The sequence below is a fragment of the Thalia democratica genome, chromosome 1 (assembly GCF_965202585.1).
Source record: "Thalia democratica chromosome 1, ktThaDemo2.hap1.1, whole genome shotgun sequence".
Lineage (NCBI taxonomy): Eukaryota > Metazoa > Chordata > Thaliacea > Salpida > Salpidae > Thalia > Thalia democratica.
This window is the reverse complement of record NC_139165.1, coordinates 56,544,646-56,565,389: the sequence shown is the minus strand read 5'-3', so window position 1 is coordinate 56,565,389 and position 20,744 is coordinate 56,544,646. Positions and strand designations below refer to the sequence as shown.

Below are 20,744 nucleotides of genomic sequence, written 5' to 3'. Positions count from 1 at the left end.
GATTTTACTTAATTAAGGAGTTTTATTGTCGTAAGTAGAAAAGATAACAATGAACTCTTCGATATCAATATGGACTGCAAACATGGACCTGAATTCATATGATTAAATACTACATATTTGAAATAAACAAACCAAAGCAAAAAAAAAATCTTAACATTATACTTAAAACACTGTTTAAAATGGTACTTTGTTTAGTTTTATAATATATAAAAAGATTAAAAAAGATTAAAAAACTTTAATGATTAAGTAAATAAATAAATAGTTAAAACAAAGTTTTTTTTTACTCTGTTGTGTGTGAACTATTTTTGATTTACATAAGCTACTATAAATTATTTTATATAAAAAGTGCTTTTTTACTGCTTTATTTAATTTGATAAAGTTTGCTCACGTCCATCAAAACAATTGTCGTTAAAAAAACAAAACATGCACTTTTCTAGTATAAGCTTATCTATTATGGTCAGTTGGGCATTTGATTATGGTAGTTGCAAATCACTAAGAAGAAAAATGTAGAAAAATCTGTATTCTAAATACTTTCCATTAACATTTATACAAACAATATAAAAATGTTTAATATAGTTTTTGAATATGATAAAGTTAAGACTTAGATTTTTGAACATTATAAATGTTTTTAGTAACTTTTTTAATGTATAAATTACCATTATATAAAACAAAGTATTCTAAATTAAACTTGTAATTTAAGATACTTTTAAAGATGCTAAGATATACGGTAAACAAAGTTTTGCGTCAGATAACTGAACTTATAAGCCACAAATTTTTTTGTTTTATCTACATTTGTTTGAATTCTTAAATTTTAGGAGTTATTCAAATTTTAGAACTTTTACATAAAATTATTTTTAATTAAATTAATAGTTTTATATAACAAAAATAAATAGAGTAAAACTTTCTTTCAGCTTTGGTTTAAAAAAACTACCACTGGGTCTAAAATATTTTTGTTATTTGGAAGTGCTACTAAATTTTTAAGTTTATTCCACGTTTGCACTATCACAGAGACAATTCATTTATTATCTTGTTTTAACAGCTTCAAGAGTGTAAGTACGCACCCGAATAAATAGAGTAAAATGCTTGAGCCTTCTAATTCTAACAAACATAATAAGAATAGAAAAGTAGTATTAGAAGATAACTTGATATATAGGATATTTTTAGTTATCTTTTGATTAATATTTTAAATACAAAGTATGATTTTCTAAACATAGTTTAATGTTAGATGAACACTAGTTTAATATCATTTAAACTCAGTGTTTAGAAACAGCGATTAAAACATTACCAAAACAAAAGTAATCAAATATTTTGTAAATATTTATCTACATACACAATAAAACTACTAATATTTTTTTGAGAGTATGGTAAAGAATGTCGTAATATAAAAAATATAAATAATATAATACTTCTGTGTTTTAAATTGTTGGTAGCAACAACAAAAATGAGTAATAAATATGGTAAAACATGTTTTAATATGCATTACATATAAAAAGAAGTTCCTTACAGTTTTCTTTCTCGTTTATTGCTACCAATGTTTCTTTGCACATTCGAAAATACTACACCCACATTTTCGAGTGAATATAACTTTTAGAACTTTGTTCAAAACGAAATGAGCCCCAACTAAAAAGAAAAAGAACAGAAAATTGAGAGTGCTTGTAAATAAAGCAATAAATATCAATGTTTTCATTAAAAACACTATCATGCTCCAAAGACTTAAACTTACTGCTTGTGACAATCTTGCTGGTCTAATGGCATTCATCTTTTTGTTTGATAACTGTAATATTACAGAATACTCATTATTGCTATCTTTTTTGACATTTATTTTACACATACTGAAATTACGACAGTATATTTTGAAAAAAACAGCTTATTATTACGTAAACGTATGCTTTTTGCAACCATAACAATTATTTGAAATATAAAGTAAAATGCTTTACAGACCCCAATCAAAGATGCTTTTTAACTTATTATGTGTAAATTTATACTACATTAAAATTGGTGGAACTTTTTTTTGTGCTGTTTTCAATAAAGTTTAAGGTGTTTATCCTTTGATTAGGTCCTGGACATGATAATAAACTGTATCCGTGGTGTATGACTCCAAAACCGAAAGGTTTTTTCGAACTCCCGATTCTTTGACCAAAATTTTTGAGCGTTTTTTTTGTCGTTCAACAAACAATTTGATATTACAATTGTGAATTCTATTTTTTAGTAACTAAAATTAATGCAGGGGTCGGCAGCCTTTAATAACTATCTATTAACAAAATACATTGATTGAAGAATTAAAAATACGTAAGTTATGAAAATTCTCAGATAGATTTCTTTTAACAAACTTAAAGAAACAAAGCAAAAATTTGTTAAAAACTTCAAAAATAAATTCAAGAAGAATTTTAAAATTTTCACAAGCAATTGAAAAACGATAGCAAAAAAGTGCGAAAAATTTAAGGTATTTGATTAAAAAAAATTAATAGCTAAAATAATAGTCATGAAATAAAATAATTTTAAAAACAAGCTTTTGATTTAGTAAATATAAACTAAACATTTTGTTCAAGCTTATTTCTTATGACAACTTTTATAGAAGTTTAAAAAAAGACATGAGCTGAATAAAACTTGAAAAGAAAAGATCGAACGCAATTCTTAATAAATGTGTTAAAGTAAATTAAATAAAAACGATGAATTGAATTGTAATAAAGTAGTATAGCGTATTAAGTAATTAAGTTAGTCTTTAAAAGTATATCCACAGAGGTAGTAAGTTAAATGGTTTTTGTAGTTTATATTTTCTGATAGTTTTGCTAGATATTTTTGTGGTATAACAATTTATGTAAATTTATGACTACATTAAAACTGGTACAACTTTTTTTTTGCTGTTTATAATAAAAAACTTAAAAGAAAATTACATACTTAAAATTTGGTTTACAAATTTATTAGTTTTATGCGATAAAAAAACTGGTTTGTTTGAAAAATTATTTGTATACAAAAGATTTTAATACTTGTATGACGCATTTTTAGAAAAAGATAGCTTGAATGTTAAATTTTACATCATATTTATAAAACTTTAGAGCAACTTTTAAATTTCATCCTTAATAACCAGTTTATTTGATTTGATAATCTGTATAAACCAGAGGTCGGCAAACTGCGGCCCGCGAGCATGTAAATCTGGTCTACTGAAGACACTTTTGAAACTTACACTAAATACTCTTGGATTTGAATTGAACATAAAAAAAGATCCAAAGCATAAATGACGGGAGGTTTGAATCTTAAACTAGATATTTTGGGGTTCAATCGAAGAGTAAAAAAAGGTCACATTAATAATTTGCGAGAGATTTGAAAAAAAAAACTACAACTAATAACTTTGACGTAAAACTACAACTGCGCCTGCGAAGATTTTTATTTTCGAAACTTGGCATGCAACTAACAAATGCCTGCAGACCCTGGTATATACCCTAAAACAATATAATCAGTTTTCAAACAGAGTTTTTTTTTGTTTATACCGTTCATATTTTGCTAATGCAATATTTCAGTTGCACAAAATGAACAAAAGGATATTAGAAACTCTAAGTACAAAATTGATTTACAAATTAATTATATTTATAATGCAAAAACTTAGAAATTTAAGGAAACACCTAATAAGAAAGCAATGTCTTGTATTTGGAATAAAAACCACAAACTAATTAAAATTATAATTACAATTGATTTAACTAGCGATTTTTTTAAGCATTTTCGTTTTTTTGATTGTGTTTAATAAACTTACTACTATTAGCTCGCTCGACCTTGGTAAATCGTTTGTCGCTTTTAAGAGGTGAAGTTTGACAGATATTTAATATCAAATTTTCTAGTTTTTGATAACATGATCAAATGTGCTGACGGAGATTATAATGTGAAAAGTCAATAATAACTTACATTAAAGTAAGTAATTCTTAATGGGAACTAATAGTATGCCGAATGAAAAATGAATTAGAGTCAAAAAGCGTACTATATTTTTTTTTTATTTAGTTTGTTTTGATTATTTATCTCAGTGTTTCTCAAAGTATGCAGTGCATCTATTCATAGTTGTTTTTATAAAAAAAGATTTCACTATGCACAAAAAAACTGGTAAAACTTAAAATTTTACTTTATAGGTACACACTAAGACTAGGTCTTTTTCAATTATAAAAAGTATTTAACTATTAGTTATTAAAAAAATCAATCTTTTATATAATATAATACATAAAAAAAAACAATAAAACATTTTTTTTTTAAATTACAGTTGATACTGTGCACTGATTTATTTTAGTAGTTGACTTTGCAAAGCTTTTTTTCAAAATAAATGCTCAGAGTTAAAAAAAATTAATAACCACAGATTTATACCATGAGGTAAAGCATGGTAAATTTTTTTTTGTCCAAAGTTAGATTTACGCATTAAAACTTGAGTCAATCAAACAGAAGACACAGGAAAAAAAAATTTAATAATAAAATAAAAATTTTGAAAAAAAAAATTCTTTTAAAAAAAATAAACTTCCCCACACGACCATCAACAACAGTTTCCGAGAGAACCTACGACAGGTTTCGTTCTGATTAGGACTCATCAGGCAGGCATAGTTGCGAGAAACTGCTGTTGGGATCTAAAACAAGCGGGCTGAAGTGCATATGCACTGAAGCAACGGCTTGCGGGAAATTGATTTTAAAAGTAGATATAGGGATGTTAAGCTATATTAATAAAACTTTAACTTGTGGTGTTGATTGTTGCCAATTTGATACACAATAAATTATTTTTAGTCGTTTTTTATACTTTTTTGCAATATTTTATTTTGAATATTTCACGTAGTTTTTCTAGTAACTTTAGTTTATCTATAAACTTTCAATTTTTTTTCAAATATATGTATGTATTTATATAAATTTTGTTAAAAATATTATTTGTTATACAATAGTTGTTTATACTTAAAAATAAACTAGTAACGAAAATTTTGAGTAGATATATCTATTAGTTGCTGTAAGTTAAATTATTTATAACTAGTTTAATACTGTGTTGTTTTTTAAATTTCTTCAAATAAACAATAAAAAAAGTGTGTTTTTTTTTAAAGTAACTACAAAAAATGTATTTTTTAAATTTTATACTTTTATCAGCAACAAAAAATTATTTTCCCTGTAGAATATTTTAATTAGGTAAAAAATTTATCAAAATAGTTGCTTGCTATGTAAAAACAAAATAAAGAAACATTTGAAACTAAAATTTTAAATTATAGCAAAAATGATGAATTTTAAACTTCAAATTTACTTAAACATAAAAGACTTAACATTTGTTTAAATAAAACTTCGAAAGTAGTCTCCATCTTGTGAATACAAACGTAAAAATTAAAAACAATTCTCAATCAAAATTAACACTAATTAGTGAGGCACTTACCTAAGGACACTTATCTTCGGTAATAGCAATTTTTTTATAAAATTTTTCATTAATTGTGTTATTTAGCCAAGCGGCTGTTTTCCTAATTTTTTATGGTATATTTTTTATTCTTAGTAAGTGCTTCGACATTAAGTTAACCTACAATTATCAGACGTAAGGAAAAGGTTAACACACAATTATAAAATAATGATTTCACCGACTGGCAATATAAGTTTAAAAAACAAATACTTTGTTTCAACATTTTTCATTTTAAATTTGTTTGTTTTTTTCAATGAAATAGGTTAGTTTGTTTTATTATTATTAAAACCTTTAGTTAAATTTAAAATGATTTCTGATTTTATAAATGAACAATCACAGTTTAAGTATACAAATCTAGCTGATATACCGTTTTTTATTATAGTAATTATTACTTCTTTTTTATTCAAGAATTTGAATAATCAAGTACTAACACTTGTTTATTCAAATAGTTTCAAAAAACTTAACAGTTAAAAAATAAAAACATTTTGTTAGAAATAGTAAAGAGTAGTTCTAAACAAAATAAACATTTATTCGCTAAGATCTTTTTAGTTTTAAAGTAAAGATTACATATTTGTAACGTTCAATTTTATTACAAATATTTACTAATTTAATTATAACTTTCAAGGTGCTCGGGTTGACGCAAAAGCTGAAGTAGAGATGAAAAAAGTTTCAGAAGAGTACTACGAACCACGAGGTGAGATACAATCTCCAGATTACCCAAATACTTATCCTGACAACTTAATGGCAACATATCGAATTTTTACAAATCACATGATAAATGTAAGTGGCATTAGTTTTTGCTTTATGTTCTTTATTAATTATAATAATAATAGTTTAACAGATACTTGAAGTATTTTGTTTCAAGTTTTTCTTCTTAATTACATATACGTTTTTAATTTACAACCATTAATTACTTTGTATCTGTTTTAGAATAATTGTATTTCTTTTAGATTTATTTTTGAATGTTTTAAAACAGTGTTATTTCAAAATAACTTTAATTATGTTAGATGTTGTTTTATTCAAACATGTGCTAAATCATTTAATGTGCATAAAACTTTTGTATAACTTTTTTATATATAGATGTGTACAGTTTGGTAAAACTTAAAGCATTTATTTATAAATTAAAAAAAGATAACTCGAAATAAACTTATTAATTCTATTTACTAATATTAGATTTATTTTCTAATCAATGCATCTAAAGAGTTTAAAGCCATAGATCTGTGATGCATTTTATACCGAAATCAATTGTAAAACTTTTGTTATAAACTAAAGCAAAAAAACTTAATTATACATTTAAAACATTTTAATTTAAAGTTTTAGTCGTGCATGTAAGAACTTTAAAAATTAGCAACCGCGTACTGACCAAGCGCTAATTTAAACGTTTTAAAATAGCTTCTGATTAGTTAATTTCCTTACAAAAATATTTGTAACATTAGTTATTTACTTTACAAAAGTTTAAAAAGGATGAACAAAAACTATATGTATATATAATCACAACCTTTAAAAATCAATAGAAATATAAGAGCTTATTGTCGGTTACTGTTTAAAATCTATAAAAACTAAAAAAAAAAAAAAACGAACTATAAAAACTCTAGTTGGAACGTTTCAATTTTAACGTACTAATACTTTAAAATGTATATTCAAAAACTTTAAAAATCATTAAAAATTTTTTAATAAGTTTATTTTAATTCATTAACTGTAAAAATATTACCTGTATTAAAAAATAAAAAAACTTATTGTTGTCTATAGTTTAAAACCGAAAAGTTAAAATAGAAATAAAACAAAAAACAAGGTATTAAAACTAAACTTAAGTTGTTAAATTTAGACTTTAACGTGTTAAAATATTTCAAAATATATGACCAAATCCTTTAAAAGTCAATAGCAATAGTAGAGCATATTGTTGGTTATAGTATCAAACCGAAAAAAGAAGTAAATAAATTAACAAATAAAAACAGTTAGAAGCAACTAAATAACTCAAAATATAACATTTTATTTTTATTTTTTAAGGTATTTAGAAATAAATAATCAAAACTTTAGAAATTTGTAAAAAAAAAATATATAAACTTACTTTAAATAATTATTTTGTAAAGGGGTAATATTTTTTTAGTGCTGCTCTATCATTGACATCTTCTGTGATCAATTTTTCAGTTGTGTCTATAAGAGCACCACCTTTGCAAAAAGGACAAGATTGTCTGACCGACATAGAACTATTCGCATTCACTACAATTTGCCGCATAGATTCCAAAGTTTATTAATTTTATGTCTTTTTCCGACTTTATAAAGTTTGTTTTTTCGACCATTCCATCTTGACCGCTTCGGTTGCATAGCAAACAATTATCAGAAGGGTATGAGCTTCTTTCTTCAACGTTAACTTTATGAGCCATTATCTTGAAATTAGTCAGTAAGTTGCAATAGTCTGAGGTCGTTTGTATGCTACCATTACTTAAGGATTCATATGTTTTTCTCTCTCTGTTAATCTCAGCAAGTTCGGAGGATTGTCGTCCAAACGCTTATGTTTTCGTTACTTTCCATCTTTAATAAGTAGTAGTTAAATGTAATAAGTTTAGTCCAATTTTAATGACAGTAAAGTTGCTTATGATAGTTTTACAGCACTAAACATAAAAAGTAAATAATGCAAACAAGTGAAAAAAAAAAATGTAGACATATTTCCATTTGAACTAGTTCATCATTGCATAATGTGTTTTAGTTAAAAATGAAGAGTGTTTGTCTCTCATAGATTTTAAAATTGTCAGAAATTGTGGTTTTTAAGTGACAATTTAGAAAATTTTTGCATTAAAATCACTATGAAGAGGAAATATGTACTTCAGGCTTTAAGTACATGTTTGCATTCTGACGGAACAGCAAGTTTAACTTCTTTTTTCTTATTAAAAAATATTGATTTTTTTACTTTATTGTATGACCAATACTATATTTGTTTTGCTTATCTTTTTTTATTTTTAGTGAATAGGTATAATAACAATTTTAAATATTTTATACTGAAAAATATATTTAATATTAAACTATAATAACACTTCAAAGGATGACAATCTTAAAAAAAAATAATAAAAATAAACATATTACAGGACTAGTTATAAATGACTAGTTTAAAGCAACAGTATAAGCAGTACATTAACATAGATCAAAATTACATACATTTTTTTTTTATATCAATACATTTTCAGTTAAGTATGATTAAAATAAATTCAGTATGTACGTATAGACAACTACTTATATAAAAGTATTTAAGTAATAAACTACTTTTATAATTTAGTAAATGTTAGTGCGTAGTTTTAAAAAAAATATATAATCGTACATAATGTATTACTATCCAAACAATTTGTGAATAAAAGCAGAATCTTTATCAGATTCAAACTATATAAATCTATTTGTTGCTGTAAATTAATGTATCATATCTATGCTTTAATATCTAAAATTAAAATAAAACTAAGAAAATTTTATTCTTACAAAACTTAACACTGAAGTTTAAAATAAACATTAAAAGCATGAGAACACTAATAGAAATCCTTAAAAATGCGCTTTATATTTAAAAGCATAACCAAAGCAAAAAAAAACTCGAAGTAGTGACCAACCAGAACAGGACTGTTTTGCTAAGTTTTAGATAAAAAGAATCGGAACATAAGTCAACTTTTAATGAAAAAAAAAAATAAATAAAATAACTAAGTTAAACATTCTGCCCTGTTAAGCAAGAAGCTGTAAGTCTAAGCAAACCATCAAAGGCTATAAATTCTGTAATCTTAAGACCGTTTACAAGTAGAAACTAACTTTTGTTGTAAAATTGTATATAGAAAAATAAACTTTTCTGATTGTTATAAAAACAAAAGCGTTTTTAATGAAATATTAAAAGGTAATCTTGAATTTCTATACACACTAACAGCATTTGCTTTCCTTGACCGGATCTATAAAAGTATGTTAACTAAATCATTTTGCTTTCTTATTTTCCCAAACTCTTTATCTACTAACCAATTAAATTTTACATACTTAATTAAATATTTTTTAGACATAGTTTGTTGAAATTAAAATTAATAAACCAAGATTTATTTAACATGGATATTTAATTATTAGTTTTAACATAATATTAGAAAAAATATATACATGCTCGGAATGTAGTTTAGCATTAGTTATTTTGAAAAATGAAAAATAATCGGATTCGACCGGGTCTTGGTTTTAAAAAATGATCTGTATTTGACCTGATCCGAGTTTATTGATCCAGTAGATTATTAATTTAAAGCAATTTTTATATTGTAAAGTGTTTATGTTAGTGTTCTTATATTTTAAAAGATTAGATACTTATAAATTGATTATTATTTTGTAATTTATACTAAAACTTTAAGTTTATGATTTTCTCTGAAAAACAACAAATAGTATATTGTTTCTATTACAATCAGAAAAATACTTGTTAACACGAATCGCTTTAATTACTCGAGCGTGAACCTTAAATTAGAAATAAACAAAACTTTATTACACTTCAGTGCTCATTTGCATAACAACATTAGCATTTTGATAAGTCTGTTTTGCAAGTACTGTACTAAAAATATTTACAGTAAAACTTTTTTAAGTAGTACTTTTCCAGCACATTGTTGATTTTTGATAAGTCTTGAAACTTTTTTGTATAAATAGCTAAGACACAAGAAGGTCAGTTTGACAATAGTAATATTGTTGTTTCAAGTTTTAAATGTATTTGATAACTTAGCAAAAGAACTAAAATAGCCATTTACACAAACCACAGTTTTGTAATTTGAAATAGTAACTACAGTTCTATCGAAAATATGATGCTAAACTGGTAAACAAGACTGACATATTTGTCTATGCAATTTTTTTTTAATAAAAAAATAAAATAATTTAGTACATAACATTAAAAATAAACAGTAAAAATTTTGAAAAATAAAGTTTTGATAAAGTTTTTGTGTGAATTAAGCTTTTTGTTTGAAAAGTTAGTATAAAAAAAGCAAGAAAAAACATTGAGTGTGTAATAAAACATTAAGAATTAATGCTAAAAACCTTTAATTTTTTTTTATTAAATTATAAGTTATAAACGCAAATAATTTAATAATAGTATGTAGTGAATATATTTAAATATAGAGTAGTGAATACAAAAAAAAAGTATATGTTTTAATATGATTATTATTATTTTTTACGTTATAAATAACATTGACTGTTAAAAAAGGTACTTATTTTAAATAACAATCTCAAGGTAAACTTTTTTTTTATCTAAAAACTAAACTAATGAAAAAAAAATTGTATAGCTCAACTTTGAGTCTTTTGAGGTAGAAGAAAGTCCAAACTGTAGAGGAAAAGATGCGTTAACAATATTTTTTGATGCAACCAACCCAGATGCAAAACCAGACATGTTAAGATTTATTTTTAAAACTTTTTAAAATTATAGGTTTTATAAAAAGTATAAAACTATTAAATTATCAACAACTAATTTAAAAAAGGGTTTACCTTAAGGTTTTTTATTGGATTAAAGTATAAAATTATTTAGCTTAACACTTAGTTACTTTTTTTTCAAATTACAAAAACTTTTTCAAGAACTAAAAACAAACTAGTTAGTTTTGGTTAAACTACATACTTATATATTCTTGTTTTCTTTCAATAACTTTTTTCTTAAAAAGTACAACTGATCACCAAAAATATTTTAACTCACTTTTAATTAAATTAGTAAATAATAGAAATTATCTACAAAAATTAACTTACAATTTTTCTTAGGCGGTGTGGTCCTGGTCTTGAAAGTGTTGAAGGTGGAAGAATGAGAGGAAAAGGCCCTTTGATCTTAATGTTGCGAACAAATGAAAGAATCGGAAAAAAGGGGTTTAAAGTAACCTTTGAATGTTAGTTTTAAATAACTAATTCGATACCTAAGTTCTGATACAATTTTTGTTTTAAAAACTTATTATTATTATTTACTTGTTATCAAGACAACAGCATAAATTTTAAAATATAATTTAACTCTAAAACAGTCGAACTGCACGGCCCAGATCCATGTAGGTCGAATCCATGTCAACAAGGTGGAAAATGCACAAGATATGCTTCCCATTATAAGTGCCGATGCCCTCCTGGTTTAGGTGGTATCAATTGTGAATACGGTCTGTTTAAAATATTACAGTAATTATGAACAAGCTGTGTCATTAATTGTTCTATGTATAGTTGAAAAAGGCATCTATTACTATTTAGATTTTGTTTTATGATAAAGGTACACTAAATGCCCACAGATCAAAGTAGTCATAAAAAGTATCTTCACAAACCCATTTAATGTAATGTTCTTTTGTTGTGCAACGTTTTTAGTGCTTTATAAATAACTTCAAACCCAAAATAACTTCAAACCGACATCTCATTATTAAAAAATTAGAACGACAAAAACTCTCACTTTTAAATGTTTTTAACGTTACTTTTATTCCATTATTGAAAAATGTAAATTTTTGTTTTGATTGTAGATATTTATTTTTGTACATGTATGTAAAACTAAGAAAACAGCAGTTGAAACCTAACTCGGCTAATATATAATTAATTCATAATAAATATTTTTTTGTATAAATACAAATTTTATCGCCAACAATCATTATTCTGATGAGAACTTTTTTTTAAGTTTAAAAAAATTAGCTTTTAACTCTGCCCTTTGCAACAATAAACGTTTTCTGATCAAAAACGAGTGTATAGCTTTAGATACTACATTATTATTGAATTTTTAAGGAAGATAAATAGTAATTCAAGTGCGAATTAACTATCTTACTTATTACAAGGTTTCAGTGGGAAAAAATTCTGACGTTGTCAAGTATCATAAAATAGCTTTTTTTTTAATATTTGATAAGGCCAGAATATTTTTTCGCTGAAACCTTGTAGTAAATAGAATAATACATTCGCACTTGTATTATTATTATAATAATCTCTTTACCCAGTATGTGAGCTTTTTCTTATAGTTAATAAAAATAATTGTACAAATCATAACAGATAAAATAAAAACCATTAAAAAAAACGGGAGACACTCCATTTATTAAACAAATAATAAATAAATTTTAAAGAAATGTCTGTTTTAAATAATTTCCACTGTACGTACATGTTTGCATAATTCTGAAAACGAACACTTAAATTTACACAATTATAAGTGTACAAATATCAATAAATAAATATCTTGTTAACAACCACTAAAACTAGTGCCACTAAAGATCTAATAAATATTTTTACTTACGAGAATTATCTTAAGGCTCTACTAAATTAGCTATTGTACATTATAAATATTTAATCTATGAAATAAAATTCATTCTAAGCTCTTGAATTAAATCAAGAACAACTTTTTTTGTAAAATATACAAGTTACGTTTCTGCTAGAAACTAATCTTTCTTTAGTGTTTTATACCGATGTTTTCTAGTTTAAACTTTTATAAGTCAACTATTGGGTCATAAATTTTGTTTGAACAATCTACAAATGTTAATACCTAAGTATAAATTCTTAAGTTTCACTTATTATTTTTTTTTAACTTTTAATCAAAGCTTCATTATAACTACTAAAACCATTTTCAACATTTAAAATAATCTGAATATTTTGTTACTCCGTAACTTTTTAGTTTTAACAAATAAAAAGAGTTTTTTAAACTTGTTTCACTTAAAAAATTACTAGTAGTATTATAAAATAATCATGTCAAGTTAAAAAAAAACATTTTTCAAAACTTGCTTGAGCGCTTTTATTATAAATTTTACAAATATTTCCGGTTATATTATGTAAAACTAAGGTTTGCGATTTTATAAAATATTTTAATTTAAAAACAGAAATTGACGAATGCAATTCAATTCCTTGTAAAAATGGAGGAACATGTCAAAACTTACCTGGAAAGTTTGTTTGTAATTGTGCTTTTGGATATCAAGGTACAACATGCGAAGTCGGTTAGTTAAAATCAAGTGAGCTTCATCTATAGAAAACTTATCTTCTAAAGTGATAAAAATCGTTTTTAATTGGAAATAATGTAATATTTTGATCTAGTTTATACAATTTAAAGTATGTACTGTAAAAGTTAAAACTCTTTTTTTTAAGTTTTAGTATTTAATTATTATTATAAGGAAAATTAACAGAGCCGGACCACTGTAGTTCTTCTCCATGTAAAAACGGTGGATCTTGTCTGCCGCGATCTTTTGATTACATTTGCTCTTGTCCTCCATCCTTCAAGGGCGATCATTGTCAAGAAGAAGGTGAGTGATCATAGTGTAAAATTTTATAAATCTATAGTTTTTGCGTGCCTTATTTTATCTTAACTTTTCCACTGTATCTATATAATTTGCCACATATACTGAATAAGTATTTTAAAATACGAACTATTCTAAAAAGAAATAAAATATCTTAAATTAACAAGCAATCTTGTATGTAGAAAAAAACCTGAATAATTTTTTTCATGATTAAACAGTTCGTTGTTTAAGTACAAATTTAAATAGTAACGACAACGCCGGCTCCAACAACAACAACTACAATTACAACGACTACGGTGTCAAAAACTAGTGCAAAAATGAGTCAAAAACCTTCAACCAAAAGTAACTTTGTTTAAATAAATTTATTAAACCTCTAATTTAAATTCTTAAACCTTGAAGGTTGTTACTACGGTAATTTAAATAATACCTTACTTTTCAGTTGTGGTGGCGAAGAAAAAAAAGTAAGTTAAAATAATTTAGATAATAAATTAATTAAATTTTATAAATAATAACACATAACTAGGAAAAATGGGATTTCTTCTGTATCAATTTTCGCTATTGGTCTTTTAATATTCGCATTACTCAGCGCACTTATATATTTTTGGCTAAATCACAAGAAGAATAAAAAAGGATCAAAGTTTGATGTAGAAAAGGATAATCATTATCAAAATCAGAGCAAACCTTTTAGACAAAGTTTAGCACCAAAACCAAACAAAAACGTTTTTACAGAAAAAATAAGTTAGTTTTTCATTTTATAAGCTAAATCCACATAAACCATTTAACTTATTTTGTTATTTTTAGACTAAATACACTAAAATTAAAAAAATGATATGTTTAAAGACTATCAAAATCTAAATTTACTTTTTACAACTTGATAAATTGGATTTGTAATAAATCTAAGTGTAACTCACAAAAAGAAAATTTAAACATGGTTCACACTAGCGTTCGAAAAATTGCATCCTGCGTTGTAATTTTTAGCTAAAAACGTACTTACAAAAACAATAAAACAAAATTAACTTCTGGTAAATCCTAAAATTAAGCTCTTAACTTTATAGTTTTTACATACTACTACCTTATTGTTGTACATTTTATAACACTTTTGGTTTGAAACTGTGTTTTATAATTACTAAAGTTATTCAAAATAACTGCAGCCCGCGAGAAAGACTTTTATTAATATTGACCCATTAGTTGTAAAAGTTTGCAGAACCCTCATTTACACATATAAAGGTATTTTAAGAAAATTCTGTTGAAATTATTTCAAAGTGAGATTTTTTTTTAATAAAATACAAGTATAAACATAAGGGTATCACCATACGTCGACAAAATCTTCGATAAAAGATAACAAAACACTAAAATCTACCTTGAAAACGGGTTATGATGATAAAAAACTGGAAAAACGACGGTATAGCGCCTCATGTGGAAATGAAACATTGCAAAATTTTAGTGACGATGACCAGGTTATACACTTCATAGTTTTAGTAGGAACTATACAAGATGTAATTTTAGTGAAAACAATTTAATTTTTAGATATGAGGATGATTTTTAACAAAATATATTTAAATAAGATTTTGTATAACTTGAAACTTTAAAATGTTCTATCAAAATGTAAAACTATTTTATAGTTAGGTTCTTATGATGTTTATACAGAAAAAATTCATTACCAATTTATCCAAAACTAAAAACAGATAACCTTTTTATCGTAGTTAAAAATTCACTAGCGTAGTAAAATGCACGGTCTTAAGTAACTATTGTAACTATTATTTGTTTCAACTAGAAACGTATACAGTTTTTTAAAAGTTATACAAAAAGTTTTTTACAAAAGTTAGAAAACTTTCTTTTTTTTGGTTGTAGCACAAACTTAAGGTAAAAACACAAATGGTTTTAGAAAATTTTATGAGATATTAGTTTTTTAGTTGTGACAATTAACTTAATTTATATAGGTTAATTTTGTAGTTGGTAAAGTTATGCAATCAGTTTAGATAATAATAATAATAAAATAGTTAGATTAGTACTAGAAAATTTACTTCTAGATATGGTTACATTATTTATGTACATTATTGATATACATGAATGTAAAGTCTTTTCCCGTTTTACAGCCAAACTGTGCTCGGAGCTATCCCAGAGCTGAAAATGAAAAAAAAACAAAGAACCTTTTAGGAAAAGAACCGAAGTATATATTTTGAGTTATATTTAAAAGTCTTTACTAGAATTACTGTAATTATATAACCGTATGTTTGCATAAAAATAGATTACAAATCTCAAATCAAAGTATAAAGTCAACAACAATTAAATTTTTGAAAAAGCTTTAAGTAATGAAAATTTTTGAATAATATTTTTTAAACATGATTTTCTAAAAAAATGGATTTCTTTTCTTTTAAAAATATTCTTAAAGTATTATGTCGATCATTTAGACGTAAAGCTAAAATAAAAAAATGAGTAAATGTTTTTAAGTAGCTTAGTACAAAAGTATTACACTAATAATTAACTTCAAAACTTTTTACAACAGTCTTACAGAACAAAAATAAACAAGTCTACACTAGCTAAGGAAGAAAATCTTTTATTCAATTTCTATTATATTTATCTTCCTAAATTCTGTTAGCTTCTTAAAATCCATTTAACAACACAAATTAAATTAAAGGAAAATAACAATACCAGTTACTGAAGAACAATTAAAAACAATTCAAAAAGATAAAGATGAAAACCCCACTACTTCTAAAAAAGCTGCATTAAGTTTGCTGAATAAGTTAGAGCTTAAAGATGGGAACTCAACAACCATTGGAGATGTTCTGAAAAATTACCACAATTGTTAGTAAAGTATTATTAATCAGTAATATTATTATTTTAAATAGGATCTTAATAGTTGTTTGTTGAACGAAAAAAAAGATCTCAAAATAATTGGTCCTAGAACCTGGGTGCACTAAAAAACCTTTCAGTTATCTATTTGCGTACCATTTGGATACATTTTAACGTCTTGTCCAGGACAAGATAGCTTTTAAAAAAATTAGCTAATTTAAAAGATAGCTTTTTTCAAATAAAAGAAAAAAATTAAATAATTAACAGTTTTATAAATTCCTACCATTAGTAAAAGTTGTTAACATAGTTATGACAAATAGAGTTCCAAAAACTTAGGTAAGGTGCAATATGCGTTATTACTTCTTTAATAAATCTAAATTATATTATTAAGAACGTTGAAGCTATTTAAGTATGGTCTATTTACTTGTAATGTTATGTATTTACTGTAATACAGTCTAATATTTTTAGTCGTAACTATTAAACTACTGCTAAAATACAAACTCCATTATGTTTAATAGTAGTTGGTTAAAATATGTTTGATATTTTATTTCAAAGTATGTATTTTTATTAGAGTACGTTATCATAACTTATAATATGTTTTAGAATCTACTAAAAAGATAATTGACAATAATTTGTTTTAGATACTGAAAAATCACAAGTAACCGATACAACAGAACCAAATGAAACATATTACAAACAGAACAAAACAACTGGCTATAACCTAACACCAGATGAAGCAGCTGAAATGGTAAATGTAATGGTTAACAATAGTTCTAATGACCATTACTTTACTCCAAAAGTAAGTATTTCTTACTTTATCCATATTAAGAGAAACATTTTTTTTATTAACAAACTCACAATGGAGTTTCAAATTATTTATTGAACATTTTTACAACTTAATACTTTAATACAGGTTACTTTAGTTTAGTAAAAAGTGTCTAAGTAAATGTTATTTGTATACTGAAACCAAAACTTGTGTTAAAAACTATTCAAAGTAGAAATTAAAACTTCTTTTAGCATGCTTGAAGATAAGTTGTGAAATCGAATTCCATTAAATTTGATCTATATACGAATCAAAATACGTAAAAATAGTTTTGTACTTTATACAACTTTTTACAAAAAGTATATAGTTCAATAAAAAATTAAAAACTGAGCTTTTAAAAATTGCTTTGCATCAAACAAGTTTGACTGCAAACAGTATCCACATTCTAGAAATACTAAAAACATGTTAGTATTTAAAAGACAAATAATAGTCTACATATTTTAACTCGGCTGGCAAGTATTATTAAGTATGAAGCTTGATAGTACTAGACTGCTGCGTTTTTCTATAGTTTTATTGAATTTGAAAAGATAGCTGTAGATACTTGAACAACTATAAATTTACTTACACCAAATATATTATATGATAATATAAGTAAATTTTTAATTTTATATTACTAGTTATTTAAATTCTCTCCCAAACTACAGTTTCACTATGGTAACAATACCAGTGATCAGTACTTAGAACAAACTATATAACGCTTATCTGAAGCTCTTTAATTTTCAAAATGAGCAAAGTTTTAAAAGCTTGATTTATGTGATTTTGAAATGTTATTAACTTTATATTTCGAAATATAAAACTTACTAAATGAATAAAAATCTAAGGTCAATACTTCTATACATTTAAAAGTGCATAAGATTTCTTTATAGTTATTTTATAAAACCAATTTTAGAAGTGGCGACAAAAGTTTTATTTTTTTAAATAAAACTTTAAGTTATAACTATATCTGCAAAAAAATCTTTTTTAAAGTCAATAACAACTAGGAGGCTGAAGAAGTTTTAAACAAGATAAGAAATAAAAGAGGTAAGATTCAACTTTCACCTCAGCAGATTAACAGACAGTCAACTTTTTATCTTCAACCGCACGAAGTCGCTAATATTATGAACACATTCAACGACCGCCAAGATAGCAACAACATTTTGCGGAAGTTCTCTACTATATACGAAGAAAATTCAAGCTATCAAACAAATGATGCTGATACCAGGTTCTTTAAAACTATAATTGCTAAATTTTTAGTATTGAGTTTAAAACTTCTTTTTTGCTTTAAACTTTACATTTTTGATCAACAATCATTTGAAATAAATGTCTAATGTTAAAAACTATATTGCTACCATTTATTAAACAACTAGTTTGAAAACTAGATTATGAAGTTATTTAAATACTTATTATTTGATATTTAGTGAAAGTTTAGACTATTCTGAAACATCTGTATCAAGCACAATGGACCCAAAACTAAAAGTTTTCAATTGGCTGCAAAGAAACCCGAAAACAAAAGTAAGCTTTCAAAAATTATTGAAAAACTACAAATACTTTGAAGTTTAATTTCATTCTTGAAATAATATTCAAACAAAGTTTAATTAAACTTATTGCTTTTTTTTAGAAGTCAAACTCTTTAATGTCTACTATGTACAGCGATGGATTGCGAAAAAGAAGATCTGAAAATTTTAAGTTAGATAATATTTCTACTACTCCCTTGATACAATTGAATTTAAATACATATAGTTCCACAAAAAAACTAATTTTGGCTTTAATCTAATATATAGAGTATTCTTTTTTGTCAGAATAAACTATTTCTAAAAAAGAAAAAGTAATAACTATTAAGTTTAATAAGACATAAAAATATCAAATATCTATACTAATGTGTAAGTTTTTTTTTAGAACTAAGTCTGAGACAAGAAACGAAAACAAAAAGAAAATTAAAAAGGAACCACCAGTTAATGTTAAAGGTAACCTTTTTTTTTTCTTATAAAGTTTAAATTATTATTTGTTTTCAAATTTAAGTATAGAATAACTTTTTCAAATTAATACTACTAAAATTAATTGAACACATAACATGTACTATACGTTTTTAAAGAAAACTTTATAAGTTGTTACATATTTGTTGTAATAAAACTGTATGTTCATAAATGTTTACTCAAAAATAAAACCAACAAAATATGTTTTTTTTTTGCAGATTGCAAGGCTAAAATCTTAGTGGAGCAACTTTTGAAAGCACCACTTCGAAGTAAAGTTAACGTAGTTGGTCCAGGAGGACTTGAGACGACGAGACAAAATGCTTTTGTTAAAAACAAAGGTAGAAAAATGACATTTGCTAGATAAAAATATATTTCTTATACCTACCTCAACCCTTTTGTTATTTGTTATGGTGCTTACCAAAACATCTTACTATACTAAATTCTTTTGTTGTGTTCAAATATTTTTCTGCAGTTTAAAAACCAAGCTTTGATTTTTTTAAAGTTATAATTAAACTATATAAAACCGAGTAAAATAATTTGATAAATAATAAATTAATAAATTTGTTTCATAAACTTTTGTATGATCGTAAAACTTTAACTATTTTACTTGAATATAGACTATCAAAAGCTAAAATTGTACTAGCTAGAAAATTCATTTTAAAATTAAATTTTTATATACGATTATCAAAACTTGTGTTATTTACTTATATTGTTCTACCCATGTATTAAAATATACTTTCTTATCGAAAAAAAAGGCAATGTTGTATTAAGTTAAACTAAAGTAGTGATGTATATTTAAAAATCTTAAAATTCTTGAAAATATAAAAGTAAGTATTTACTAATCAGACAACAAAACAATTGCAACATAACCAAAATGAATTAAATTTAAAAAATACGGTTATGTTAAATTATAATTTTTAGTTAGATTATTAGCTTTTGAATTATGAACAAGTCTAACTAATTGCTTGAAATTAACTTTCTTCGATTAATAACTTTAAAACAAAACTTTAAAAGCAGTATTTACTTTGAAAGTTTTTTAAATATGTGAATAAATCTGTTAAAAATTTATTAGAAAACTTATTAAAAACACCCAACAAGGGACCTTTCAAAAGCATGACATAATGTCAATAAAACAAGCATTTTTAGTAGCTTAATAAGCTGCTTTAAACCTGTTGACTATTCAAAATGTAATGCTTGTAATATTTATGTTTTACATACAAATAAGCATGTATAGAAGCAGATAATCAACAACTTTATTAGTTTATTCACTAGCGCTTTTATTGTACTAGTTACTATCAGTGGCGTAGTTACTATTTTGGTCAGAGGGTGCGCAAATTTTTTACTCAAAAAATCCTCTAAATTAAAACTTTTGTAATTAGCTATAAAAAAACATTTTATAAGTGATATAATTGAAATAAATTTATTAAGTAAAATAAGTTTGTTATCTGTTTTAAAAAATATTTATATATTACAAAATTAAACAATTAAATAAAAGTATAAATTTCATTAGAAATACTTATACTTGCAAAATTGTAAACTTACTAAATAAAAATTGTTTTTATAACTTATAGTAAACTTTATATCTTTAA

The 20,744-nt window shown here is 24.5% G+C and overlaps 1 protein-coding gene across 3 annotated transcripts; it reads left to right on the top strand.

Annotated features, from left to right (window-relative positions):
* The first annotated feature begins 5,442 nt into the window (after positions 1-5,442).
* Positions 5,443-19,909, top strand: LOC145849921 (uncharacterized). 3 transcript variants are annotated; one of them, XM_082955050.1, is made up of 19 exons: positions 5,443-5,657; positions 6,021-6,175; positions 10,660-10,763; positions 11,123-11,244; positions 11,374-11,499; positions 13,177-13,290; positions 13,477-13,593; positions 13,834-13,929; positions 14,027-14,048; positions 14,111-14,325; positions 14,890-15,044; positions 15,684-15,757; positions 16,226-16,392; positions 17,022-17,179; positions 18,250-18,404; positions 18,601-18,694; positions 18,801-18,868; positions 19,079-19,146; positions 19,374-19,909. In XM_082955050.1, the coding sequence occupies exons 1-19, from the start codon at positions 5,564-5,566 to the stop codon at positions 19,517-19,519; spliced, it is 2,250 nt and encodes a 749-aa protein (XP_082811176.1). In that variant the 5' UTR covers positions 5,443-5,563; the 3' UTR covers positions 19,520-19,909. The 3 variants fall into 3 exon arrangements, with proteins under 3 accessions (XP_082811176.1, XP_082811167.1, XP_082811158.1); XM_082955041.1 differs by having other exon boundaries at positions 18,247-18,404; XM_082955032.1 differs by having other exon boundaries at positions 18,184-18,404.
* Positions 19,910-20,744: the final 835 nt, after the last annotated feature.

Bases quoted from the DNA above. Each gene is read 5' to 3' on its own strand.
- LOC145849921 (XM_082955032.1), top strand. From the start codon at position 5,564: ATGATTTCACCGACTGGCAATATAAGTTTAAAAAACAAATACTTTGTT. The intron at 6,176-10,659 runs GTAAGTGGCATT...AAAATTGTATAG, and splicing joins TTACAAATCACATGATAAAT to CTCAACTTTGAGTCTTTTGA. The intron at 15,045-15,683 runs GTTATACACTTC...CCCGTTTTACAG, and splicing joins ATTTTAGTGACGATGACCAG to CCAAACTGTGCTCGGAGCTA.